The 18,873-nt window shown below is 52.5% G+C and overlaps 1 protein-coding gene across 10 annotated transcripts in view; it reads left to right on the forward strand.

Moving 5' to 3' along the window:
* MYO9B (myosin IXB) overlaps nt 1–18,873 on the forward strand; it is a 107,316-nt gene that overhangs the window by 38,533 nt on the left and 49,910 nt on the right. For all 10 annotated transcript variants that reach the window (XM_018051361.1, XM_018051366.1, XM_018051357.1 and 7 more), the window contains one exon: nt 12,352–12,446. In XM_018051361.1, coding sequence (XP_017906850.1) covers nt 12,352–12,446 — 95 coding nt within the window. The remainder of the gene's footprint in view (nt 1–12,351; nt 12,447–18,873) is intronic.

Consider the following 18,873-nt stretch of genomic DNA (forward strand, 5'->3'; position numbering starts at 1 on the left):
AGCACAGTGAGCATCGCCCTGACGAGTCCCCAGCCTCCCGCGCTGCCCCATGCCGTCAGCTGAGCGTCGTCGGTGGTCTTCGGTGCTCTCCCCTGTGGCCTGCGTGCTCGCTGTCGCCATGTCCTGCCGTCCCTTCCTCTGAAGCATTTCCTGCCAGTGCCCGGGCTCTGGCCGGCGGCCCCGCTGGTGTGCGCAGGTGACAGTGTCCCGCAGTCAGGGTGGCGTCCAGGGCACCTGCTTCCCGAAGGGCCCGCGCCACGACTGGGGCCCAGCCACTGAACTCGGTTCCCTAAACAGCCCCTTACCTTCCAGGGCTATGAGGAGTCACAGCTGGAAGGCGGCTCTGGAAGGTGATGCTTTCTCCTCCTGCACCTGCTCCTGCATCATCCGGGGGCCTAGTTTCTGCTCACTTTCCCTCCACCTTACTGTGCCTGGCTGAACAAGGCTACCAAGTGGGGGCACGCTGGGAACTGGACCCGTCTGGGATTGGGGTGCAGATGGGGAGAGGCTGCTGTCAGTGAAACCCTGGACTATGAAAGTTTCCCATCTCTTGGGGCTAAGTATTAGGAAAGCAATCTGATTAAGTATGCATGCTAAGTTGCTTCAGTCATGTCTGACTCTTCCAACCCTATAGACTGTAGCCTGTCAGGCTCCTCTGTCCATGGGATTCTCCAGGCAAGAACACTGGAGTGGGTCACCGTTTCCTTCTTCAGGGGATCCTCCCGACACGGCGGTCGAACCTGAGTCTACTGTGTCTCCTGCATTGCAGGCAGATTCTTTACTGCTGAGCCACCGGCGGAGCCCCCTGATTAAGTATACTGAGCACGAAGCTCTTTGCTCTGCCCTGCTTCTAATTGTCAAGACCCTTACTCTAGATGTTCAGCAAAGAGGGAACGTGGTACCTAAGTGTCCTCTTGCTCTATTTCTCCCTAGAGAGCCTTCACTCTTAGAGTAAACCCTAGAGCAGTAGTTTTCACGCTTCCAGGGATCAGAACAGCCTCAGGCTCTGGTTTAAGAATTTAGATTCCCTAGCCTTTCTAGAAATCCCGCAGGTCTGGAATGGGCCCAAGTCTGCATCTATAACAAGTCCGTACAGCCCATACTTGGATTCTCAACTTTTCCTCTCCTTTATCGCAACCTACCAGAGCAGTATGGTAGAGGTGACTCATGGGGAAAGGCAGAGGAATCTTGACAGTTCTCTTTTTCCTCCCTGTTGTAAGGCGGGGGAGCCTCAGGAAGACAGCTTTGCTCACCCCAGGTATGGAGGGTGGACCCAAGGGTAGCCAGCAGGGGTAGGGGGTGGGGGAGGGACCCTCCCATTCCCCCTCCCTGTCCCCGAGGGTTTGGAGAGAAGCTATAGGGCCTGTAGGGAGAGTGGAGCGATGCTCTCAGACTCTAGTCTTTCCCTCCAGCCCACCCTTGGGAGCTCACCTTTCCTCTCAAGGGCAAAAGCTTAGTTTTACTGCATGGAATGTATTAAGAGAGTCCTTACTGCTCTCAGCAGCAGCACCGTGCAGCTTGAGATTTGTGAAAATGTTAGTTGCTTGGTCATGTCCAACTCTTTGTGACCCCATGGATGCCTACCAGGCTCCTCTGTCCATAGAATTCTCCAGGGGAGAAGAATACTGGAGTGAGTTGCCATCTTCTTCTCCAGGGTATCTTCCAGACCCAGGGATTGAACCCAGGTCTTCCGCATTGCAGGCAGATTCTTTACCATCTGAGCCACCAGGGAAGTCCTGATTTGTAGAGAAATTCATACAGGGAAGCAAAGGAAATTTGCCATTTCCTTTTCCCTGGACTAGGAAATGGCAACCCACTCCAGTATTCTCACCTGGGTAATCCCGTGGACAGAGGAGCCTGGCAGGCTACTGTCCGTGGGGTTGCAAAAGACTTGGACATGGCTGAGTGACTGGCATACACGCACAGGGAAGCAGACATCATCCTAAAAGGAAACGTTCCATAGTGAGCCACCACCCACTACAAAACAAGCCCTCCACTCACACCTCCCCCGCTCAGCTCAGCCTAAGTGTGACTCCTTCCAGCCCACCAGGCCTGGTGGGTCCTCCTTCCCAGATCATCCCACCACACAAATACAAAGTAAATCAGTTGCAAAATGAGGTTGAAAAATCTTGCAAAAGGTGCATGATTGCAGGAAGTCATCAGAAGTGACCCGGAGAATTGCTCTGACCTCCAGTTACTCAGTCACACCCATGAGCAGCAGATGGGAAAGAGAGCTACGGATGGAAGCCTGAGCTTCCAGAGGGAACGAGTCCATTGTGTTGCTAACTTTACATAGGTGCACTCTGCCTAAAGGGAGTGTTCAGCTGGTTTCTCCAGGCGGAGTTCAACTCCATGCTTTATGAACGAGACACACCCAGACCAAAGTAGTTCAGAAAGCTAAAAATGAAGGGACAGGCACAGATGTAGGAGACAGATAGAAACGGGATAGAACACAGCTGCAATTTTGATGTGTAAAAGGGAGAGCTGCGGCCTCTGAACATTGTATGATGAAGAAGATTCACCATCATGCCAAAATCCTCAGTTTACGCTCAAGATATAATCATTGTCAGTATCTATGCATCACAACACAGCAGCTGCTTTTACAAAGCAGAAATTATAAAAGATACTGGGAGAAATAGATGAAAACATAAGATAAGGCTCCTTGCTGCTGCTGCTGCTTCAGTCGTGTCCAATCTGTGTGACCCCACAGACGGCAGCCCACCAGGCTCCCCCGTCCCTGGGATTCTCCAGACAAGAACACTGGAGTGGGTTGCCATTTCCTTCTCCAACGCATGAAAGTGAAAAGTGAAAGACTCCTTGAGTAGACAGCAAATAGACAGGGCTATAAGATGCCCAGACCTCACATTTAGGCAGATCTTTTGGCCATACCACAAACCCTTCACTCCATTATGAGAATAAATCTTGAGTATTTGTGGAAGTAGTCATCCCTATGTCAAGTCGCAGAGAAAGGATCTTAGAGCTTCCAAAAGTAGAAGTACCATTATCAGTTAGTTCTCTTTATAATGCCGTAAAACTAGAATTAATTTTTAAGGGCCTTTCATATGGAAATTTGTTATAAAGAAAAAGTGACCTCTGTTAATTCTTAGATGAAGGGGGAATCTCTAAACCAAAATTGGTGGTAGTTTAGTCACTCAGTTGTGTCTGATTCATTGCGACCCTATGCACTATAGCCCACCAGGCTCCTCTGTCTATGGGATTCCCCAGTCAAGGATACTGGAGTGGGTTGCCATTTCCTTCTCTAGGGGATCTTGCTGACTCAGGGATCGAACCTGCATCTCCTGTGTCTCCTGCATTGGCAGGCAGATTCTCTATTGCTGAGCCATCAGGGGAGCCCGTAAATCAAAATTACAGATATTCTAAAAACCGTTAATTGAAACTGTATAGTATCAGAATCCATGGGATGTATTTAAATCAGTAACAGCAGGACAGTTCGTAGCCATAAATACTTTATGTCCATAAACGGAATAAATGAAAGTAAATGAATTAACATCCCAACTCAAAAACCTGAGAAAAAGAACCGAGTACATCACAGAGAGTGAAGTATTAGTTGCTCAGTTGTGTCTGACTCTGTGACCCCATGGACTATAGCCTGCAGGCTCCTGTGTCCATGGAATTCTCCAGGCACGCATACTGGAGTGGGTTGCCTTTCCCTTCTCCAGGGGATCTTCCCGACCCAGGGATCAAACCCAGGTCTCCTGCATTGCAGGCAGATTCTTTTACCGTCTGAGCCACTGGGGTAGCCCAAAGAGTGTCAGATGGATAAGACAAGCCCTCGGGAATTCATCAGCTCCGCCAGTATTTTTGGTGCAGTAAGAACCAAGCAAGACCCTCCCCCATCAAAGCTTAATTTGTTCTTTGTTCTGTCTGCAACCTAGCACGTGGTTTCATTTATAACCTAAACCAAAATTTAGTGAAATACGAGGTATAATAGCTTGTTTCATGTTTGGTTTCTTTTTTTCCCCTAAGATTCCATAACCCCACCTCCCCCCACCCACCCGCTGGCACAGCCACTGTGAAACTTCAGCCCCTGGCAAGAATCTGTCCCTCTCAAAGGGCCTTGTGCTGGGCCCAGGAACCCTTGGTGTGTTTTTCAGTGTTTCTGTTCACGTCTGTGGCTGACAGCCAGTGCCCTTCCGGGTGAGAGTGACAGCGTCTGTTAGGAGCTGGGGTCACAGAGCGGGAGTCAGCATCATGTCCCGTCAGCGCTCGGCTCTCTTTACATACCTGCCATCTGCCCGTCTGTCCGTGCAGCCGGCAGCTGGCTAGAGGGAGCCTGCTGGGTATCCCAAGCCCTGTGGGCAACAGGGAAAGAACAGAGCCCAAGCTAAAGCTGGGTGTCAGCCGGGCCCTAAAAACCCTCCACTTCCTCATCTGTGAGTCGAGGAGCATGAGGTTGGGGGTGATTGCTCTACTTCCTGCTCCGCACCCACAGGCCCAGTGAGCCTGCAGCTGTCACCTGCGTGGGCTGACCTGGTCACTGGGGGGTCCAATCTTCTGCCCCACAACCACCACCTCTCGCCATCATTGCCACCCACTTCCCATTGTCATCCCTTTTCCCAGCCATGCCACACAGCACGTGGGATCTTAGTTCCCAGACCAGGGATCAAACCCTCGACTTTTTGCACCGGGCATAGAGACTGCCAGGGAAGTCTCCCGCTGTCCTCCCCTCCCCTGGCTCCGTCTCCCTCCAGCCGTTCCCTGCACAGCAGCAGCGCTGTGGGAGTCACGTTGGCCATGCTTCTCCTTCCCCACCTCCCACCCCATCCACTCCGATCCTCAAGGAGCAGGCTTGTCTGTCCCCTCCCCTCCCACGCAGCCCCTCTGAGCCTGTGACTCCGCTGGCCCCTCCTGCCCTCCGTACTTCCTGGTGCCACTTCTCTGTGTCCTTGCCACATCTTTGCAAGGAGACCAGTCAGCTTAGGCGACTCGGGCCCTCTCATGAGCATCTTGCATGTCAGAGTGTTGACGTCCTCTCCCTGCCTCAGCACTGCCCTGGCCCCTTTTGGAAGAAAGAGGCATTTACCCAAGAGCCCCTAGTACAGAGGCTGACACACCTTTCCTGTGAAGGGTCCAGGTGTCAGTGTTTTCTCTGCCGGAGCAGTCCCCCACCACAGCTCAACCCTGCCACAGTCCAGAAGCAGACAGACTGCCTGTAAATGGACAGGACTGGGTGCCAGCAGAGCCTTACTCATGGCTGTTGAAAGTGGGATTTCCTGTCACTTTCATGTGTGGGGACGTACTGTTTTGATTTTTTCAAGTAACATCTGGGACTTCCCTGGCTATCCAGTGGTTAAGACTTGACGCCTCCAGTGCTGCGGGCACAGGTTCACTCCCTGGTCGGGGAACTAAGATCCCACACGCCAAGCAGTGTGGCCAAAAAAAAAAAAAAAAAAAAGTGACTTCCATTTTTAGCTCGCACACCACACAGAAACAGGTGGCTGGCCATAATTTGCTGACCCTGGTGGAGGTCCATGTCTCAGCCTGACCCCCCGCCCATTCCTGAGCATTACGTAGGCATCCTCCCCGTGGCCACGCGCATTCGTGTACAGGTCATCTGTGACTGCCTCACGCTCCACCGGCAACCCCAAATACTTACTAGCTGGCCCTTCACAGGGCAGGTTGGCCCGCCCCTGGTTCACACAGAGGGTCACCTTTCGTCCTCGAACGATCTGAGAAGGCAGGGGTTTACCCCTTCGTTTTACAGAAGAGGAACTTGAAACTCATGAGCAGCAAACTAATTTGTCCCTCTTGGCGCAGCCCCCCAGCCCGGGACCACAAGGACCCGCTGGAATTCCCTGTCGACGTGGAACTGTTCTCCTGGGCTGCTCACCAAAGGTAGCCCTCCACCCCGCACACACCCGGGGGCGTTATTTTCCCGGCATTTCCACACAGGAAACCCCCAGGCTGACTGGATGCCCCCCCCCGGGGGGGCTGTTTGCTCAGTAGACTCAGCCGAGCACATTTCCTGGGCGTCTGGGGCCGGGGGCCGTGGGACGCCTCCCAGGTCTCCTGCGGACGTGACGGTCGCTTGTGTCCCCAGACAGATAGGACCACGTAGAAAGTTACGCCTGGAACTTGGAGAGCGCTTGGGAAGACAACTGGAGTTCCAGGGCTAGGTCCCGGTCACTCTCGGGTGTTGCTCTCTGCAACCCCAGCCACGGCTATAACAAGAGGGCTAGTGGAAGCCAGGCTGTCTTCCAGCCCCGCCTCTGGGCTTCACGGTAGCCTAGTGTTTGCTGGAGTTGTCTTACCGTTCACAGCCTCTCCTGGCGCCACCGGTCACTCCTCTGTCTTGGTGTGTGACCTGGACTGGACACAAGATTCGGAAATCCTGTGTGGAGCGGCTCGTGGTCTCAGGGTGGGGAACAGAGGCTCTGCCCTGACCTGGCATTGCAGGGGGCAGGGCAACGTCAAGGTCATGGGAGGCAGTGGGCAGCCTCCAGGAAGTCCAGAGGCGGTGACGTCCCAGCCACGGTCAAGGTTAACGTGCGGAATGTCCCTGTCGGAGCCCCACCAGGGAGGGGATCTCTGAGACTAGAATGGTGCCAGGCACACGGCCACCAACCAGTACATTGTTGTCAAATGAATAAGTGAAACCATGTATATACAAGCACCACATACACTTGGGAAGGGGCCGGGGGAGGGGTCCCCATGGCTAGATCAGGAAACAGAAAGCCAGCCCCACACAAGATGAATTCACTACAGCGATTGAAGACAGTCATGGGTATGGAGTTACCATTTTCAGGCCACCTCTACTTAGCTGGAAGGACCACCACCCTGCAAGGGTGAGGCTGGAGAACTCTCCAGGAGAAATCCTTCCCCCACCCCGACCCCCCACCCCCGACTTGAGACTCACCTATCAACACAGGAGATAGCAAGCACGCTTGCCTTGGTGACCTCATTCCATGGGGCTTTTCACTTTTGAAATCTGAAAGCAAAACATTGTTTGCCTAATGCAATCCGTTGAAGCTTGTCTGGTTTTTGTGTGGGATGTACAGAGGCCAGGTGTGAGCTTGGGGCTGGGGCATCTGCCTGCCTGGTTGCCAGACCTTGGGTGAGGCATCTTGAGCCAGGGCAGGCAGACACCCTAAAAAGCCCCGGGTTGACTTGCCTGGCTCCCAGCACCAAGAACCAGTCTGGACCAGGGTCTGAGGGGCAACAGCCAGGGGGCGGACTCACAGTAGAGGCCCTGGGTTCCAGCCCACAGCCACGTCACCCACCTGCTCTTGGACTTCAAGGAGGTCAGCTGACCTCTCTGCTCCTGCGTCCTCATCAGAAACGGGGAAGGCCAGGTCTGTCCCTTAGAGGAATTCAAGCAAAAGAAAAAGGCACAAGCCTGTAGCAAGCCTGACATGTGGCTGGCACATACCACAGGCAATTACTTAATGTTACATCGCCATTCTTCCTAAAATATTGACCATGCATTCCAACAGAGAGAAGACCCACCCTCTTGAGATAGCCAACGCACTTTCTAGAAATTTCTGGCTACGTAGGCTGCTCAATCTTGAATATCTTTGGTTTAAAAATCCTCATTCAGGCATTTCCCTGACAGTCCAGTGGTTAAGACTCCATACTTCCAACTGCAGGGGTCATATGTTCAATCCCTGGTCAGGGAGCTGTTAATAAGATCCCACATGCTGAGCAGCACGGCCAAAAATTTAGAAGAAAAAAAAATTAATAAAACCTTTTTGAGTCTCGCAGAGGAACCTCAAAGACAAGAGCAGTTAGAAGACAGCCAGACTTCCCCCTGCTGACAGCATCCCTGGCCAGGGTGGAGGTGGCTACCTGGGGAGCAGAAGGTCAGAGAAGGCCAGGGCGCTCCTGCTTCGTTCATTTAAACCTAGAAACCTTGGCTGGAGGTGGGGTTGGATTAATGGATCCTCTCTTTATGGTTTTTTTCCCTTTTATTGGATAAACTTTTAGCACGGTTCCATATGTTTTTTTCAAAGCATATACTTTATATTAGAAACATGTCCAGCGGTTAAGACTCCACACCCCCAACACAGGGGCATGGGTTCGATCCCTGGTCAGGGAACTAAGATCCCACACGCAGCACGGCATGGCCAAAAGAAAAGACATAAGGAAAGAAAACAAGGAAAGAGAAACGTGTCTTTTATTTTATAAAGGGAAGGGAAACAGCATTTCTGAGAAAGTAGAGTCCTCTCCCAAATAGCGTTTTGCCAGGGCTGTGGATCTTCTGGCATGCCGGGAAGATAGCACGAGCTTGTGGCCTCCCCTGCCCCAGAGCCAGCTCACATCGCATCACTGCTGGCACCCGGGTCCCACTTCCTCCCTCCCCTTTATCTTCAGCCCCACATGATCCACCGGGCACACCAACCACCCTTGTGCTTGGAGGCCTTGCACACCCCTGGCCGGCCCCGGGAACAGCTACACAATAGCTCCCCTCGCTTCGGGTGCCAGGCCAGCATTTCCTCCTCCTCCTCCAACGGACGTATAATAGCACCAACCGGATATTTTTAGATCAGCTTTGAAAAGTCGCAGTGTGTTGAGACCGCATACCAGACGCATGAGGTCACCACGCTGGTAATCGCAGAACCAGAGAGCCGGTCCCAAAGACATCCCCTCTGGTCCCCAGGATGCTGGGCCTGGATGTTTCCTTAAAACTCACCAGAGACATGTCTGACATTCATAAGGGACCACCGTGGCTCCTCTGGGTGGAAATGTGCATTTCTGGGGTGTCTCTGTGGCAGGCCTTGAACCCAGCCACCGCGACGATTCAGGACTTGCCCCTGGAGGGGTGTCACTCGGGGTCAGGCACCCCCCTCGCCATCTGTTTGTAGTTAGGACAGGCAGCACTTTGCATGCTTGCTCGTGGGAGCTCATTTTATCACAAAGCAGGCCTGTCCTCAGCTCAGACAGCACCCTGCAGGGTCTGGAAGGAAAGGAGGAGATGGATCTGCCGTCTGCTTTTCCCAGAGCCATGGCTCAAGAGCCCGTGGGGTTTACCCCAAAGGCTGAACATAAGGGAAACAGGAGATTAAAACCTGGATAGACAGTTTTCTTCACCAGGGGGCCCATCAGGGCCTGCAGCACACATGGGGGCCTTTATTACAGGAAGGAGCCCCAGACAACCTGCTCCTACAAACACCTTTTACCTTCATCTGTGCTTCTCAATCCCCAGCAATTCGGCTCTCCCTGGGGACTTTTCTTATTTATTTGACTGCATCACGGCAGAGGATGAGATGATTAGATAGCATCACCGTCTTGATGGACTTGAATCTGAGCAAATTCCAGGAGATAGTGAAGGACAGGGAAGTCTGGTGTGCTGCAGTCCATGGGGTCGCAAAGAGTCAGACACGACTTAGCAACTGAGCAACAAATCAGGTCTCAGTTGCATCATGTGGAACCTTTCATTGCGGCACACAGACTCCATAGTTGTATCACTTGGGCTGCCGTAGTTGTGGCACGGAGGCTCCAGAGCCCTCAGGCTCCATAGTCGCGGGGTACAGACTTAGCTGCTCTGAGGCATGTGGGATCTCAGATCCCCAGCTGGGGATTAAACCCGCGCCCCTTGCAGTGCAAGGCAGATGCTTAACTCCTGGACCAGCAGGCAAGTCCCTGCAGGGACTTCTCGGGTTGTCCCACATGCTGCCGGCCTCTGGCAGGGAGAGACCAGGGATGACCTCGATACCCTGCAGTGCGCAGGACAGCCCTACCCCGGAGAGTGATCGCTCCCTGAGTGTCAGCAGCGCCGAGGCCGGGAACCCTGCACTGTGTTCCACAGACACTCGGGAGGGCAGAGCAGATGGAGGCCCGGGCCCCAGCAACTGGCCTAGAGCTCAGTCATGCACATCCAGACCCTGTGAAGAAGAGAAGGGGGCTCTGTGGCCGCTGTGTGACTCTGGAAAGCACCTCGTCAGGCTAGATCCCACCACCACATGGCCAGGTGAAGACCCCTCCCCTCGCCTGCAAGTTAGTCTCAGTCGTGTCCGACTCTTGGGGACCCCGTGGTGTGTAGGCCGCCAGGCTCCTCTGACCATGGAATTTTCCAGGCAAGAAGACTGGAGTGGGTTGCCATTCCCTCAGCTAGGGGATCTTCCCGACCCAGGGACTGAACCCTGGTCTCCTGAATTGCAGGCAGATTCTTTACTGTCTGAGCCCTGAAGGTACCCCCTTTACAACTGGGCCTGGTTTCCTCCCTGGGACCTCCTCTCCCTCAGTCACTCGTCCCCTGCTTGGCAGTCTGGCGGTTGGTTCAGGTTCTACAGCGAGGCCCGGTTCTGGGGTCTGGAGCCCCAGGGGCAGCAGGGGCAGGAAGTCACGCATCCCATGACCTCGTCATCCGGGAGCATGACCGGCGCATGAGCCCAGCGGGGGCTGCTGCCCGGATCGCAAGCTCCACTGAATGGAGCTGTTTTCTGAGGAAGTGTCCCTGGCCTTCCAGCAGATGCTTTTTGACGGGGCTTCTGCCTCCAGGCATCGAGTCGGAAGCTCCTCAGAGATTGACCTGCATCCATCCTGCCTGCCAATTGAGCACTTGGAGAAAATCCGAACTCCTCTCGGTGTCTGCCTGAGAGCCTGGCCACCTCTCTCCACCCTGCCCTTGTCCCCCACCCCACAGCAGACCTTGGCAGTGGCCTTCCCGCCTCCTCCCAGCTGTGGCCTTCCTGCCGGGCTCAGCCTCCTTAAAAGGGAACAGCGTGAGCCTGATACCTTTTTCGCTATTGCCAAGCTTCCCTTTCCTCATGCGACACCCCCGCCCCATCCCATCTCTGCCTCTCTTCCCTCCTCTGCCCAGCCTCACCACCCTCACTTCTTTCGGCCTGTCACTCCCTGAAACAGGGACCACCACTGCCCAGGTACTTCTCCTGCCCCAAGTTCCCCCAAGATTCCACCGGGCCCTCCCCTTATCTGGGTACCATGTGGGAAAGAGGTAACACCAGGAACCTGAGTAGGGGACAGAGGGTGTTCTCTTGTTTTCATCTGGATGGTGGTCACGTGGGAGACCCCGGGGGGCACTGCCAAGCCATGGGCTCTGAGCACTGTGCACACCTCCTCTCTGTCTTGGGAATGAAGCCCTAATTCACACCATGGGACCCCAGAAGCATCATGCTGAGTGAAAGAAGCCAGACACGAAAGGCCACCTAGTGTGTGCCCCCACTTAATGTGAAATGTCCAGACCAGGCAAATAAATCCCGAGAGACAGAAAGCAAACTGGTGGTTACCAGGGGCTGGGGAGTAACTGCTGAGGAGGATGGGTCTCCTCTTGGGAAGATAGAAATGTTCTGGAACTAAACAGAGGTGATGGTTGGACAGCGTTGTGAATGTACTGCGTGCCACTGAAGTGTTCACTTTTGGAACTTAGTTTTATGTTATGTCATTTTGACCCTAATTTTTTTTTAAAAATTGCTGTCAACCAGCTTGTCATGCCATGGTATTGCAAGACCCTCCAGGAAGGGACGAGTCCCCATGTCTGCTTCCTCACAAGCAGGCTGGCGGCTGGCCTGGAGCTGGTATCAACCCAGGGCCCAGCAAACTCCTTCCGGAAAATAAATATTCTGGATAGTAAATATTTTCTGGCTTTGCAGGCCAGATGGTCTCTGTCATAGCTCCCCACTGTCACAGCACAAAGACAGTGGTAGGTGGTCGATAAATGAACAGGCCTGGCTGTGTGCCCAGACACTTCATTTGTGGATGCTGAAACTTGAATAGGATTTTTACATGGCAGGAAATATTACTTTTCTTGGGTTTTTTGTTTTTTTTTTTTAAAAACCATTTACAAATGTAAAAACCACTCTTGGCTCACAGGCAGTACAAAAACATACAGTAGACTGAATTTGACCACAGGCCAGAGTTTGCTACGTGAACAGTTATTACTGAAAAAAAGTATTCCTACAACTGGTGTTTCCAGTGTCCAGGACTTAGAACTTGAGCCCCTCCTACACCTCAACACAGAGGTGAAGAGCAAGCCCATAAGATGTGTCGGAAGCCCCTGTGGCTCAGTGGTAAAGAATCTGCCTGCCAGTGTGGGAGCCGCAGGAGACGTGGGTTCGATCCCTGTGTCGGGCAGGTCCCTCGGAGGAGGAAATGACAACCCACTCCAGTACTCTTGCCTGAAGAATCCCATGGACAGAGGAGTCTGGTGGGTACAGTCCATGGGGACTCAAAGAAGTCAGGCGCGACTGAGCGTGCGCACACACACTTGGGACGCGCTGGGCTGCCTACTTGTGTGTTTTCCAGGCGTCACCTGGAGTCTGTGAGTGGCTTCCAGTGAACCATGGTCCACAGCACCCTGAGGGAGCCTCCAGGCGGAGGCCTGTAGAAATGTCATCCTCACAATCTGAAAACCTGCTTTTGTTTTCCTCGCAGGCTTTTGGAAATGCTAAAACAGCTCACAACAACAATTCCAGCCGATTTGGGAAATTCATCCAGGTCAACTACCTGGAGAGCGGCATCGTGAGAGGGTGAGTCAGCTGGTGCCCACGCTGTGCACTCCACCGTTGGTCTGGGGTCCTGGGCTTCCCTGCAGCGGGGACCCAGGACTGGGTCAGCAGGGAACTGAATGCTGAAGTCATGATCTTGCAGGCATTTGTGAATCATGAAGGGAAACGAGTATGATTTTTAGTCATTGATATGAAAGTCTGAGAGGTGGCAGGAAGCGTGGGTTGGGGAGGAGGGCGGCACCTTCATAACCAAACCTGCCTGCCACGGGGCATCGCCTAGGGCATTGAGGCACCCACTAAGTTAAGTACAATGAGCTAGAGTTCCTAGCATGATGGCATTTGTCAAGAGCAGGCGAGGGCCCACCAACCTATTTCCTGATCTTGATGTTTCTGATTCCATGGGTCTAGGAAGAGTTGATGTGGACTCTGGCATTTGCCAAATGTGCCCCTTTAGCTGGAAGGAGACATGATGCTAGGTAGCAAAGTAAGGCAGTTGTCCAGTTGTGCTGAAAGTGGGTGGGTGAGTGGGATGGAGGGAGGGATGGACGGGACGTAGACTGATGGATGGATTCCAGGGTGGGTGGGTGGATAGAAGGATGGGTAGATTCATAGATGCGTGGGTGATGGGTGGGTAGGTTCATGGATGGATGGATGGGTAGAAGGTTCATGGATGGGTGGGTGATGGATGGACGATGAATGGGTAGATTCATGGGTAGATGGATAGAAGGATGGGCGCGTAGATTCATAGATGGATGGATAGAAGGATGGATGTGTAGATTCACGGATGGATGGATGGATGGATGATGAATGGGTAGATTCACAGATGGATGGATAGAAGAATGGGCGCGTAGATTCATGGATAGATGGATAAAAGGATGGATGGGTAGATTCACGGATGGATGGATAGAAGGATGGGTGCGTAGATTCATAGATGGATGGATGGACTCACTGGTAGAGAATAAATGAGAGGATGGATATGTAGACTGATGGATTTGGATGGGTAGGTTCGTGGATGGATGGATAGATTGATTGATGGATAGTAGGTTCATGGATGGGTGGATAGATTCATGGATGGATGATGAGTGGGTAGGTTCATGGATGAACAGATAGAAGGATGGAGGGGTGGTTTGATTCGTGGATGGATGGATGGGATCATTGGTAGATGGATGGATTCATAAATGAGTATATAGACTGATGGGTGGTTTGGATGGCTAGGTGGATGAGGAGACAAATGAGTTCATAGGTGGTAGCTGGATTGTGAAGTTGACTGCCAGGCGGAAGTTAAAACAGATTTACATTTTGTGCCAGAAATGTGAGTTCCTTACGTGAAGGTACAGTTACTTCAACTAAATGTGCAGCTTTGAAATTGTGTTCCCAAAAAACGAAAAAGAAATTGTGTTTATTTGTATTCTGTGCAATGTTATGCTAATAAAAATACCTGGCAGCCTTACGCAATGAGTTAATGTTACAAGGAATTATCCATTTGGTCATACTGTGATTTCCGCGGTTGATACTGTAGGATTTTTTTCCTCTTAAGATGTACGTTCTGGGTAGTTTCAAGTAGTTAAAAAAATATAATTGCGACTTAATACTGCATAGTGTTTTGGATTTTTGTTTAACATGCAAAGGTCTTATGAGCCATAAACTATTTCACAGTGGGGGGAAAAAAAGACATTTCGGCACAGTCCACTGGCTGGTGACTTAAAGGAACCCTTCCCGCTCCACATTCTGGTGTGAGAGTCCACAGTGGCGGTGGGATTTGCAAAGGCTCCAGGTGATGCTCTGAGCAGTAGAATAAGAATCCTTAAATGTTAGATGCGGGGAGATCCAAGCAACAGGCCCATAGAGGCTGCGCAAAGGCTCATGTGTTTCAGGAAGGCAGAGGTCCTCCAGGAGGATTGATTTCAAAATATCCGGGTTCTTCTGTCCATCTAAATCTGACTGGGACTTCCCCACTGGTCCAGTGGTTTTACGACTCTGTGCCTCCACGGCAGGGGGACAGGTCCAGTCCCCAGTCAGGGACCTAAGATCCTACATGCCTCATGGCATGGCAAAAAAAATAAACCTGACCCTGGCTGATGATCATCTCAGTTGATGGTGCAGGTTCAAGACAAGGACAGAAATGTTTCCTTCCCAAATCCTTCAACCTCTGGCTTCTTTCCTTTTCCCCTCTGCCCAGGCTCTTAAGTGATGTAGGGAGAGAGACCCTCGCTAAAGGCAACATCTCCTCTGGCCCCTCAGCCCCTCAGGGACACTCAAGAGTGGGCAGTTCTCCCCATGGCCCCCGCCTTCCATGGGCCGTCCAGTAATCCCTTCCCAACTGCCGCTGGGCCCAGCGCGGTCTCTGCATGGGCAGAACCACTCTCCTGCCCCCACTTGCCCCGCAGGTTTCAGCCCTTTCTCCAGAAAGACCTTCACTGTTTATTTTATTCTATTCTGTCCCGCTCTTCTGTGCTTCGAGGCTTATGGGATCTTAATTCCCCACGCAGGGGTTGAACCTGGGCCACAGCAGTGAAATCACAGAGTCCTAACCGGTGGACTGCCAGGGAATTCCCCTTCACTCCTTATTTTAAATCTGGTTTTCTCCCATGGGTCCATATTGTATCTGCCACATTGCAGAGCCTCTGACTAGCAGGGGAAGCCCATGGTATCTTACTAAGTAGAAGACGCAGATGCCAACTGTTTTTCGTTCCAGCGGTTCCCTTGGGAGCAGAGACACCCAGAGGCTGCCTCACGTTTTCCTGGGTCCTGGACTGGCTCTGCAGGCCAGAAGCCGGAGCCTTTGCTGCCAGTGGGGCCTCGATGCCCCTGTTCTCCCCCCAGATCAGTCCATCCTGTGCTCTCCATTTCATGTCCCATGGCTGCTGAAACAGAGTATCACAGACTGGTCAGCACACAGCAATAAGAACACAAAACAATTATTCTCTCGTGGTTCTGGAGGCCAGAAGTCCAAGATCAAGGTGTGGGAAGGGCCATGCTCCCTGCAGGGGCTCTAGGCGAGGATCCGTCCTGGCCCCTTCCAGCTTCCGGGGGCCCCAGGTACCCTTGGCTCGTAGCCCCGTCACCCCAGTCTTCGCTCCAGTCTCCATGCGGTCTTCTCCCCTGAGTTTCTCCATGCTCTCCTCCTCTGTCTTCTGGGATACTTGTCCCTGGATTTAGGGCCCCTCTGGACCATGGAGGAGGATCTCATCTCTAGAAAAATAAGGTGAGAGTGTTAGCTGCTCAGTTGTGTCCAACTCTTGCAACCCTGTGGACGGTAGTGTGCCTGGCTCTTCTGTCCCTGGGGTTTCCCAGGCAAGAATGCTGCAGTGGGTTGCCATTCCCTTCTCCAGAAGATCTTTTCCATCCAAGGATCGAACCCGGGTCTCCCCTACTGCAGGCAGATTCTTTACTGGCCGAGCCCCCAAGGAAACCCCATCTCCAGGTCCTTCACTTAATTTCATCTGCAAAAGTGTTTTTTCAGAATCACAGTCACACGTTCCAGGTGGACGTGTCTTCTGGGAGCCACTGTTTGGCCCAGCACATAGCAGGGCTGGCCCTCAGCGAAGCAGCCAGCCTGCCCTGCACACCTCGGCTCTTGGCAGGCTCAGGGCAGCTGTGGTCCTGGGTCACTGGATCTCACAGATCAGCTGCAGCATCCTGTCTGTGGCCTTGGATTCAGGAAAGGAGGTCCTGCCTCAGCCCTTGACGGTGGCCTGCCCACGCTGGGTGGAAGGAGGTGCACTTCCCGTCCAGGGAGTGGCTGCCACCAGCTTGCAGGGAGCAGGCCCAGACCTGGTTCTGCTTTTGGGCAGGTGACACTTTTCGATGCCGCTTCCCGACAAGGCCAAGGTTCAAGGGCAGTCCACCCCTCCCCCCAGTTCCCCAATTTGCAAGGCCTCGTGTTCCTGTGGGCCCAAGGGCTCAGTACGGAGGGGATCCCTGGCTGTGTGCAAGATCACCCCTGTAGGGGCCCAGGCTTCACGAGTAATCACCAAAGGCTGTGGCCTGTCAGATGACAGCTCGGTGCCCTTGCGGGGTCACTGTCCTTGCCCATGTGGCGAGACAGCACAGAGAATTGGCTGCAGATTGAGATGGAAACGTGAGTCTAGGACCAGAGGCAGCCTTCCTGCCCAGGAAAACAAAACTGCTGAGAACTACAAGTTACTGGTCAGAGGAGGGAATGGAAGAAAATAGGAGTTTGAAAGAAGAGAGGACACGAGCGTGCTGAGCCTTTGGAAATCCACCCGTGCGGGGTGTGTGCGCAGGCATCCATTCAGCGTGTGTGTGCGCTTGCACAAGGCTGCAGCCGGAAGACTGCCGTCCTGGAGACAGTCTGGAAGCATTCAGCAGGCCTGGGACCAGGGCCCTAATCCCCAGCTCCCTCTTCTGTATCACAGGATGGACTCAGATGAGGGTGACCTGCAGAGCCATACAGCTCACATACCTGGTGATAGCGGACCCCGTGAGAGTCAGGTCCCCACCAGGCCACCCCGCTCCTGTGAGGTCCTGGACAGCACGTTAACACCTCCTCCATCAGTGGGAGCCACAGTGCCCCTCCCGGAGGGCATTTAAATCCAGTGTATTTAATCTCAATTTAATCTCAGTACTCTGAGCAATACTCAGAAATCCCAGTGCCTAGAACCTCGCAGTAGAGCTCCAAGAAATGTCTGAAGTCTCTATTAGCATTGAGGGTGTGGCTGTGTGAGTACCTCCTTCCTACCCCAGGACCAACACAGCCTCAGGGACCCGGGCCCAGCACACGTCCATCAAGTGATAAACAGATAAACAAAATGTGTATCTAGACATGTAGACACGGGGAAGGCAATGGCACCCCACTCCAGTACTCTGGCCTGGAAAATCCCAGGGACGGAGGAGCCTGGTGGGCTGCAGTCCATGGGGTCGCTAAGAGTCGGACACGACTGAGCAACTTCCCTTTCACTTTTCACTTTCATGCATTGGAGAAGGAAATGGCAACCCACTCCAGTGTTCTTGCCTGGAAAATCCCAGGGACAGGAGAGCCTGGTGGGCTACCGTCTATGGGGTCGCAGAGTCGGACAGGACTGAAGTGACTCAGCAGCAGCAGACATGTAGACTATTGTGCCGATTTGCTCAATCATGTCTGAGTCTTTTCCACCCCATGGATAATCTACCAGCCTCCTCTGTCCATGGGATTCTTCAGGCAAGAATACTGGAGTGGGTTGCCATTTCCTCCTCCAGGGGATCTTCCTCACCCAGGGATTGAACCCACGCCTCCTGCATTGACAGGCAGATTCTTTACTACTGAGCTACCTGGGAAGCCCTTACTTAGCCATGAAGAAGAATGAAGTTCTGATGCATGCTCCCAAGTGGCTGAATCTCAGAACCATTGAGTTGAGTGAAAGAAGGCAGATTCAGTATCCAGCTGACCCTTGTACAACGCAGGGGTTAGTCAGAAATCTGCAGATGGCTTCGAGTCAGCCCTGCATATCCAAGGTTCCTCCAGTTCCCCAGATCCTTCATATCTGTGGTTCGGCATCCGTGGATTCACCCAACCACAGATCTTGTAGGACTTCGGCATTTGCTATTGAAAAAAATATCCACCTATCAGTGGATCCACAGTTCAAACTTGTGTTATTCAAGAGATAACTATACATATTAAATGAGTGTTTTGGTTTTTTGAGTTTTTTTTTTAATTCTAGAAAATCCAGAGTGATCTTTAGCGGGATTGGTCCGTGGCTGCTCGGGGGTGGATGGCAGGGAGGAGTTGACAGAGGCCCCAAGAGTCTGCTCGGGATTAAGGGCGTGTTCGCTGTCTCGGTCACGGTGGTGGGCTCTCAGGGATTCGCATGTGTCACAGCTCATGCAGTCGTACACGTTATATCCGTTGTGCATCAGCTATACTTGCTAAAGCTGGTTTTGAAAATTGCATAGAGATTATGGAAGGACCCAGTGAAAAACTCATCTGGGTGCATGCTTTTGAGTATGTATAGTTGATCATATATCAATCATCAGTAAAGCTGTTTTAAGAAGAATAGAAAAGTGAATCCATTACCTTGTGTATCGATTTTCAATTGGAGAAACACTTCATGGCTGGGGAGATGGTGGAAGCAGGGTTCAACTTTCCGGTGTTATTCGGGAGTACATCGGTCTAATCATCTCAGTTCCTGCCGCCTGGGGGGCCATCCCGAGTGATGCCAGGTTGGGCTTCCATACAACTGTCAGCCCACATCCGGTGTGTAGGGCAGAAGTGGCCAGCCCAGGACCCTTATTTTTATAGATTGTAGTAGCAGGGTGAGGTGGATTTACGACAGTAGTATTTACCTTAAGAATGAAATCGTATTTACGACATTTAGGTTGCTTGTTTACGACACTCAAGAGCTATCACCCTTTCGTCCCTGTGTTTACTTTGGGTCCAAGGTTGTTAATCTGCAGCTGGCTTTACCACAGTCATGAATCATTCTTGTTCTTCAGGGAAACAACATTAGCG

This window comes from Capra hircus, chromosome 7 (genome assembly GCF_001704415.2).
Source record: "Capra hircus breed San Clemente chromosome 7, ASM170441v1, whole genome shotgun sequence".
NCBI lineage: Eukaryota > Metazoa > Chordata > Mammalia > Artiodactyla > Bovidae > Capra > Capra hircus.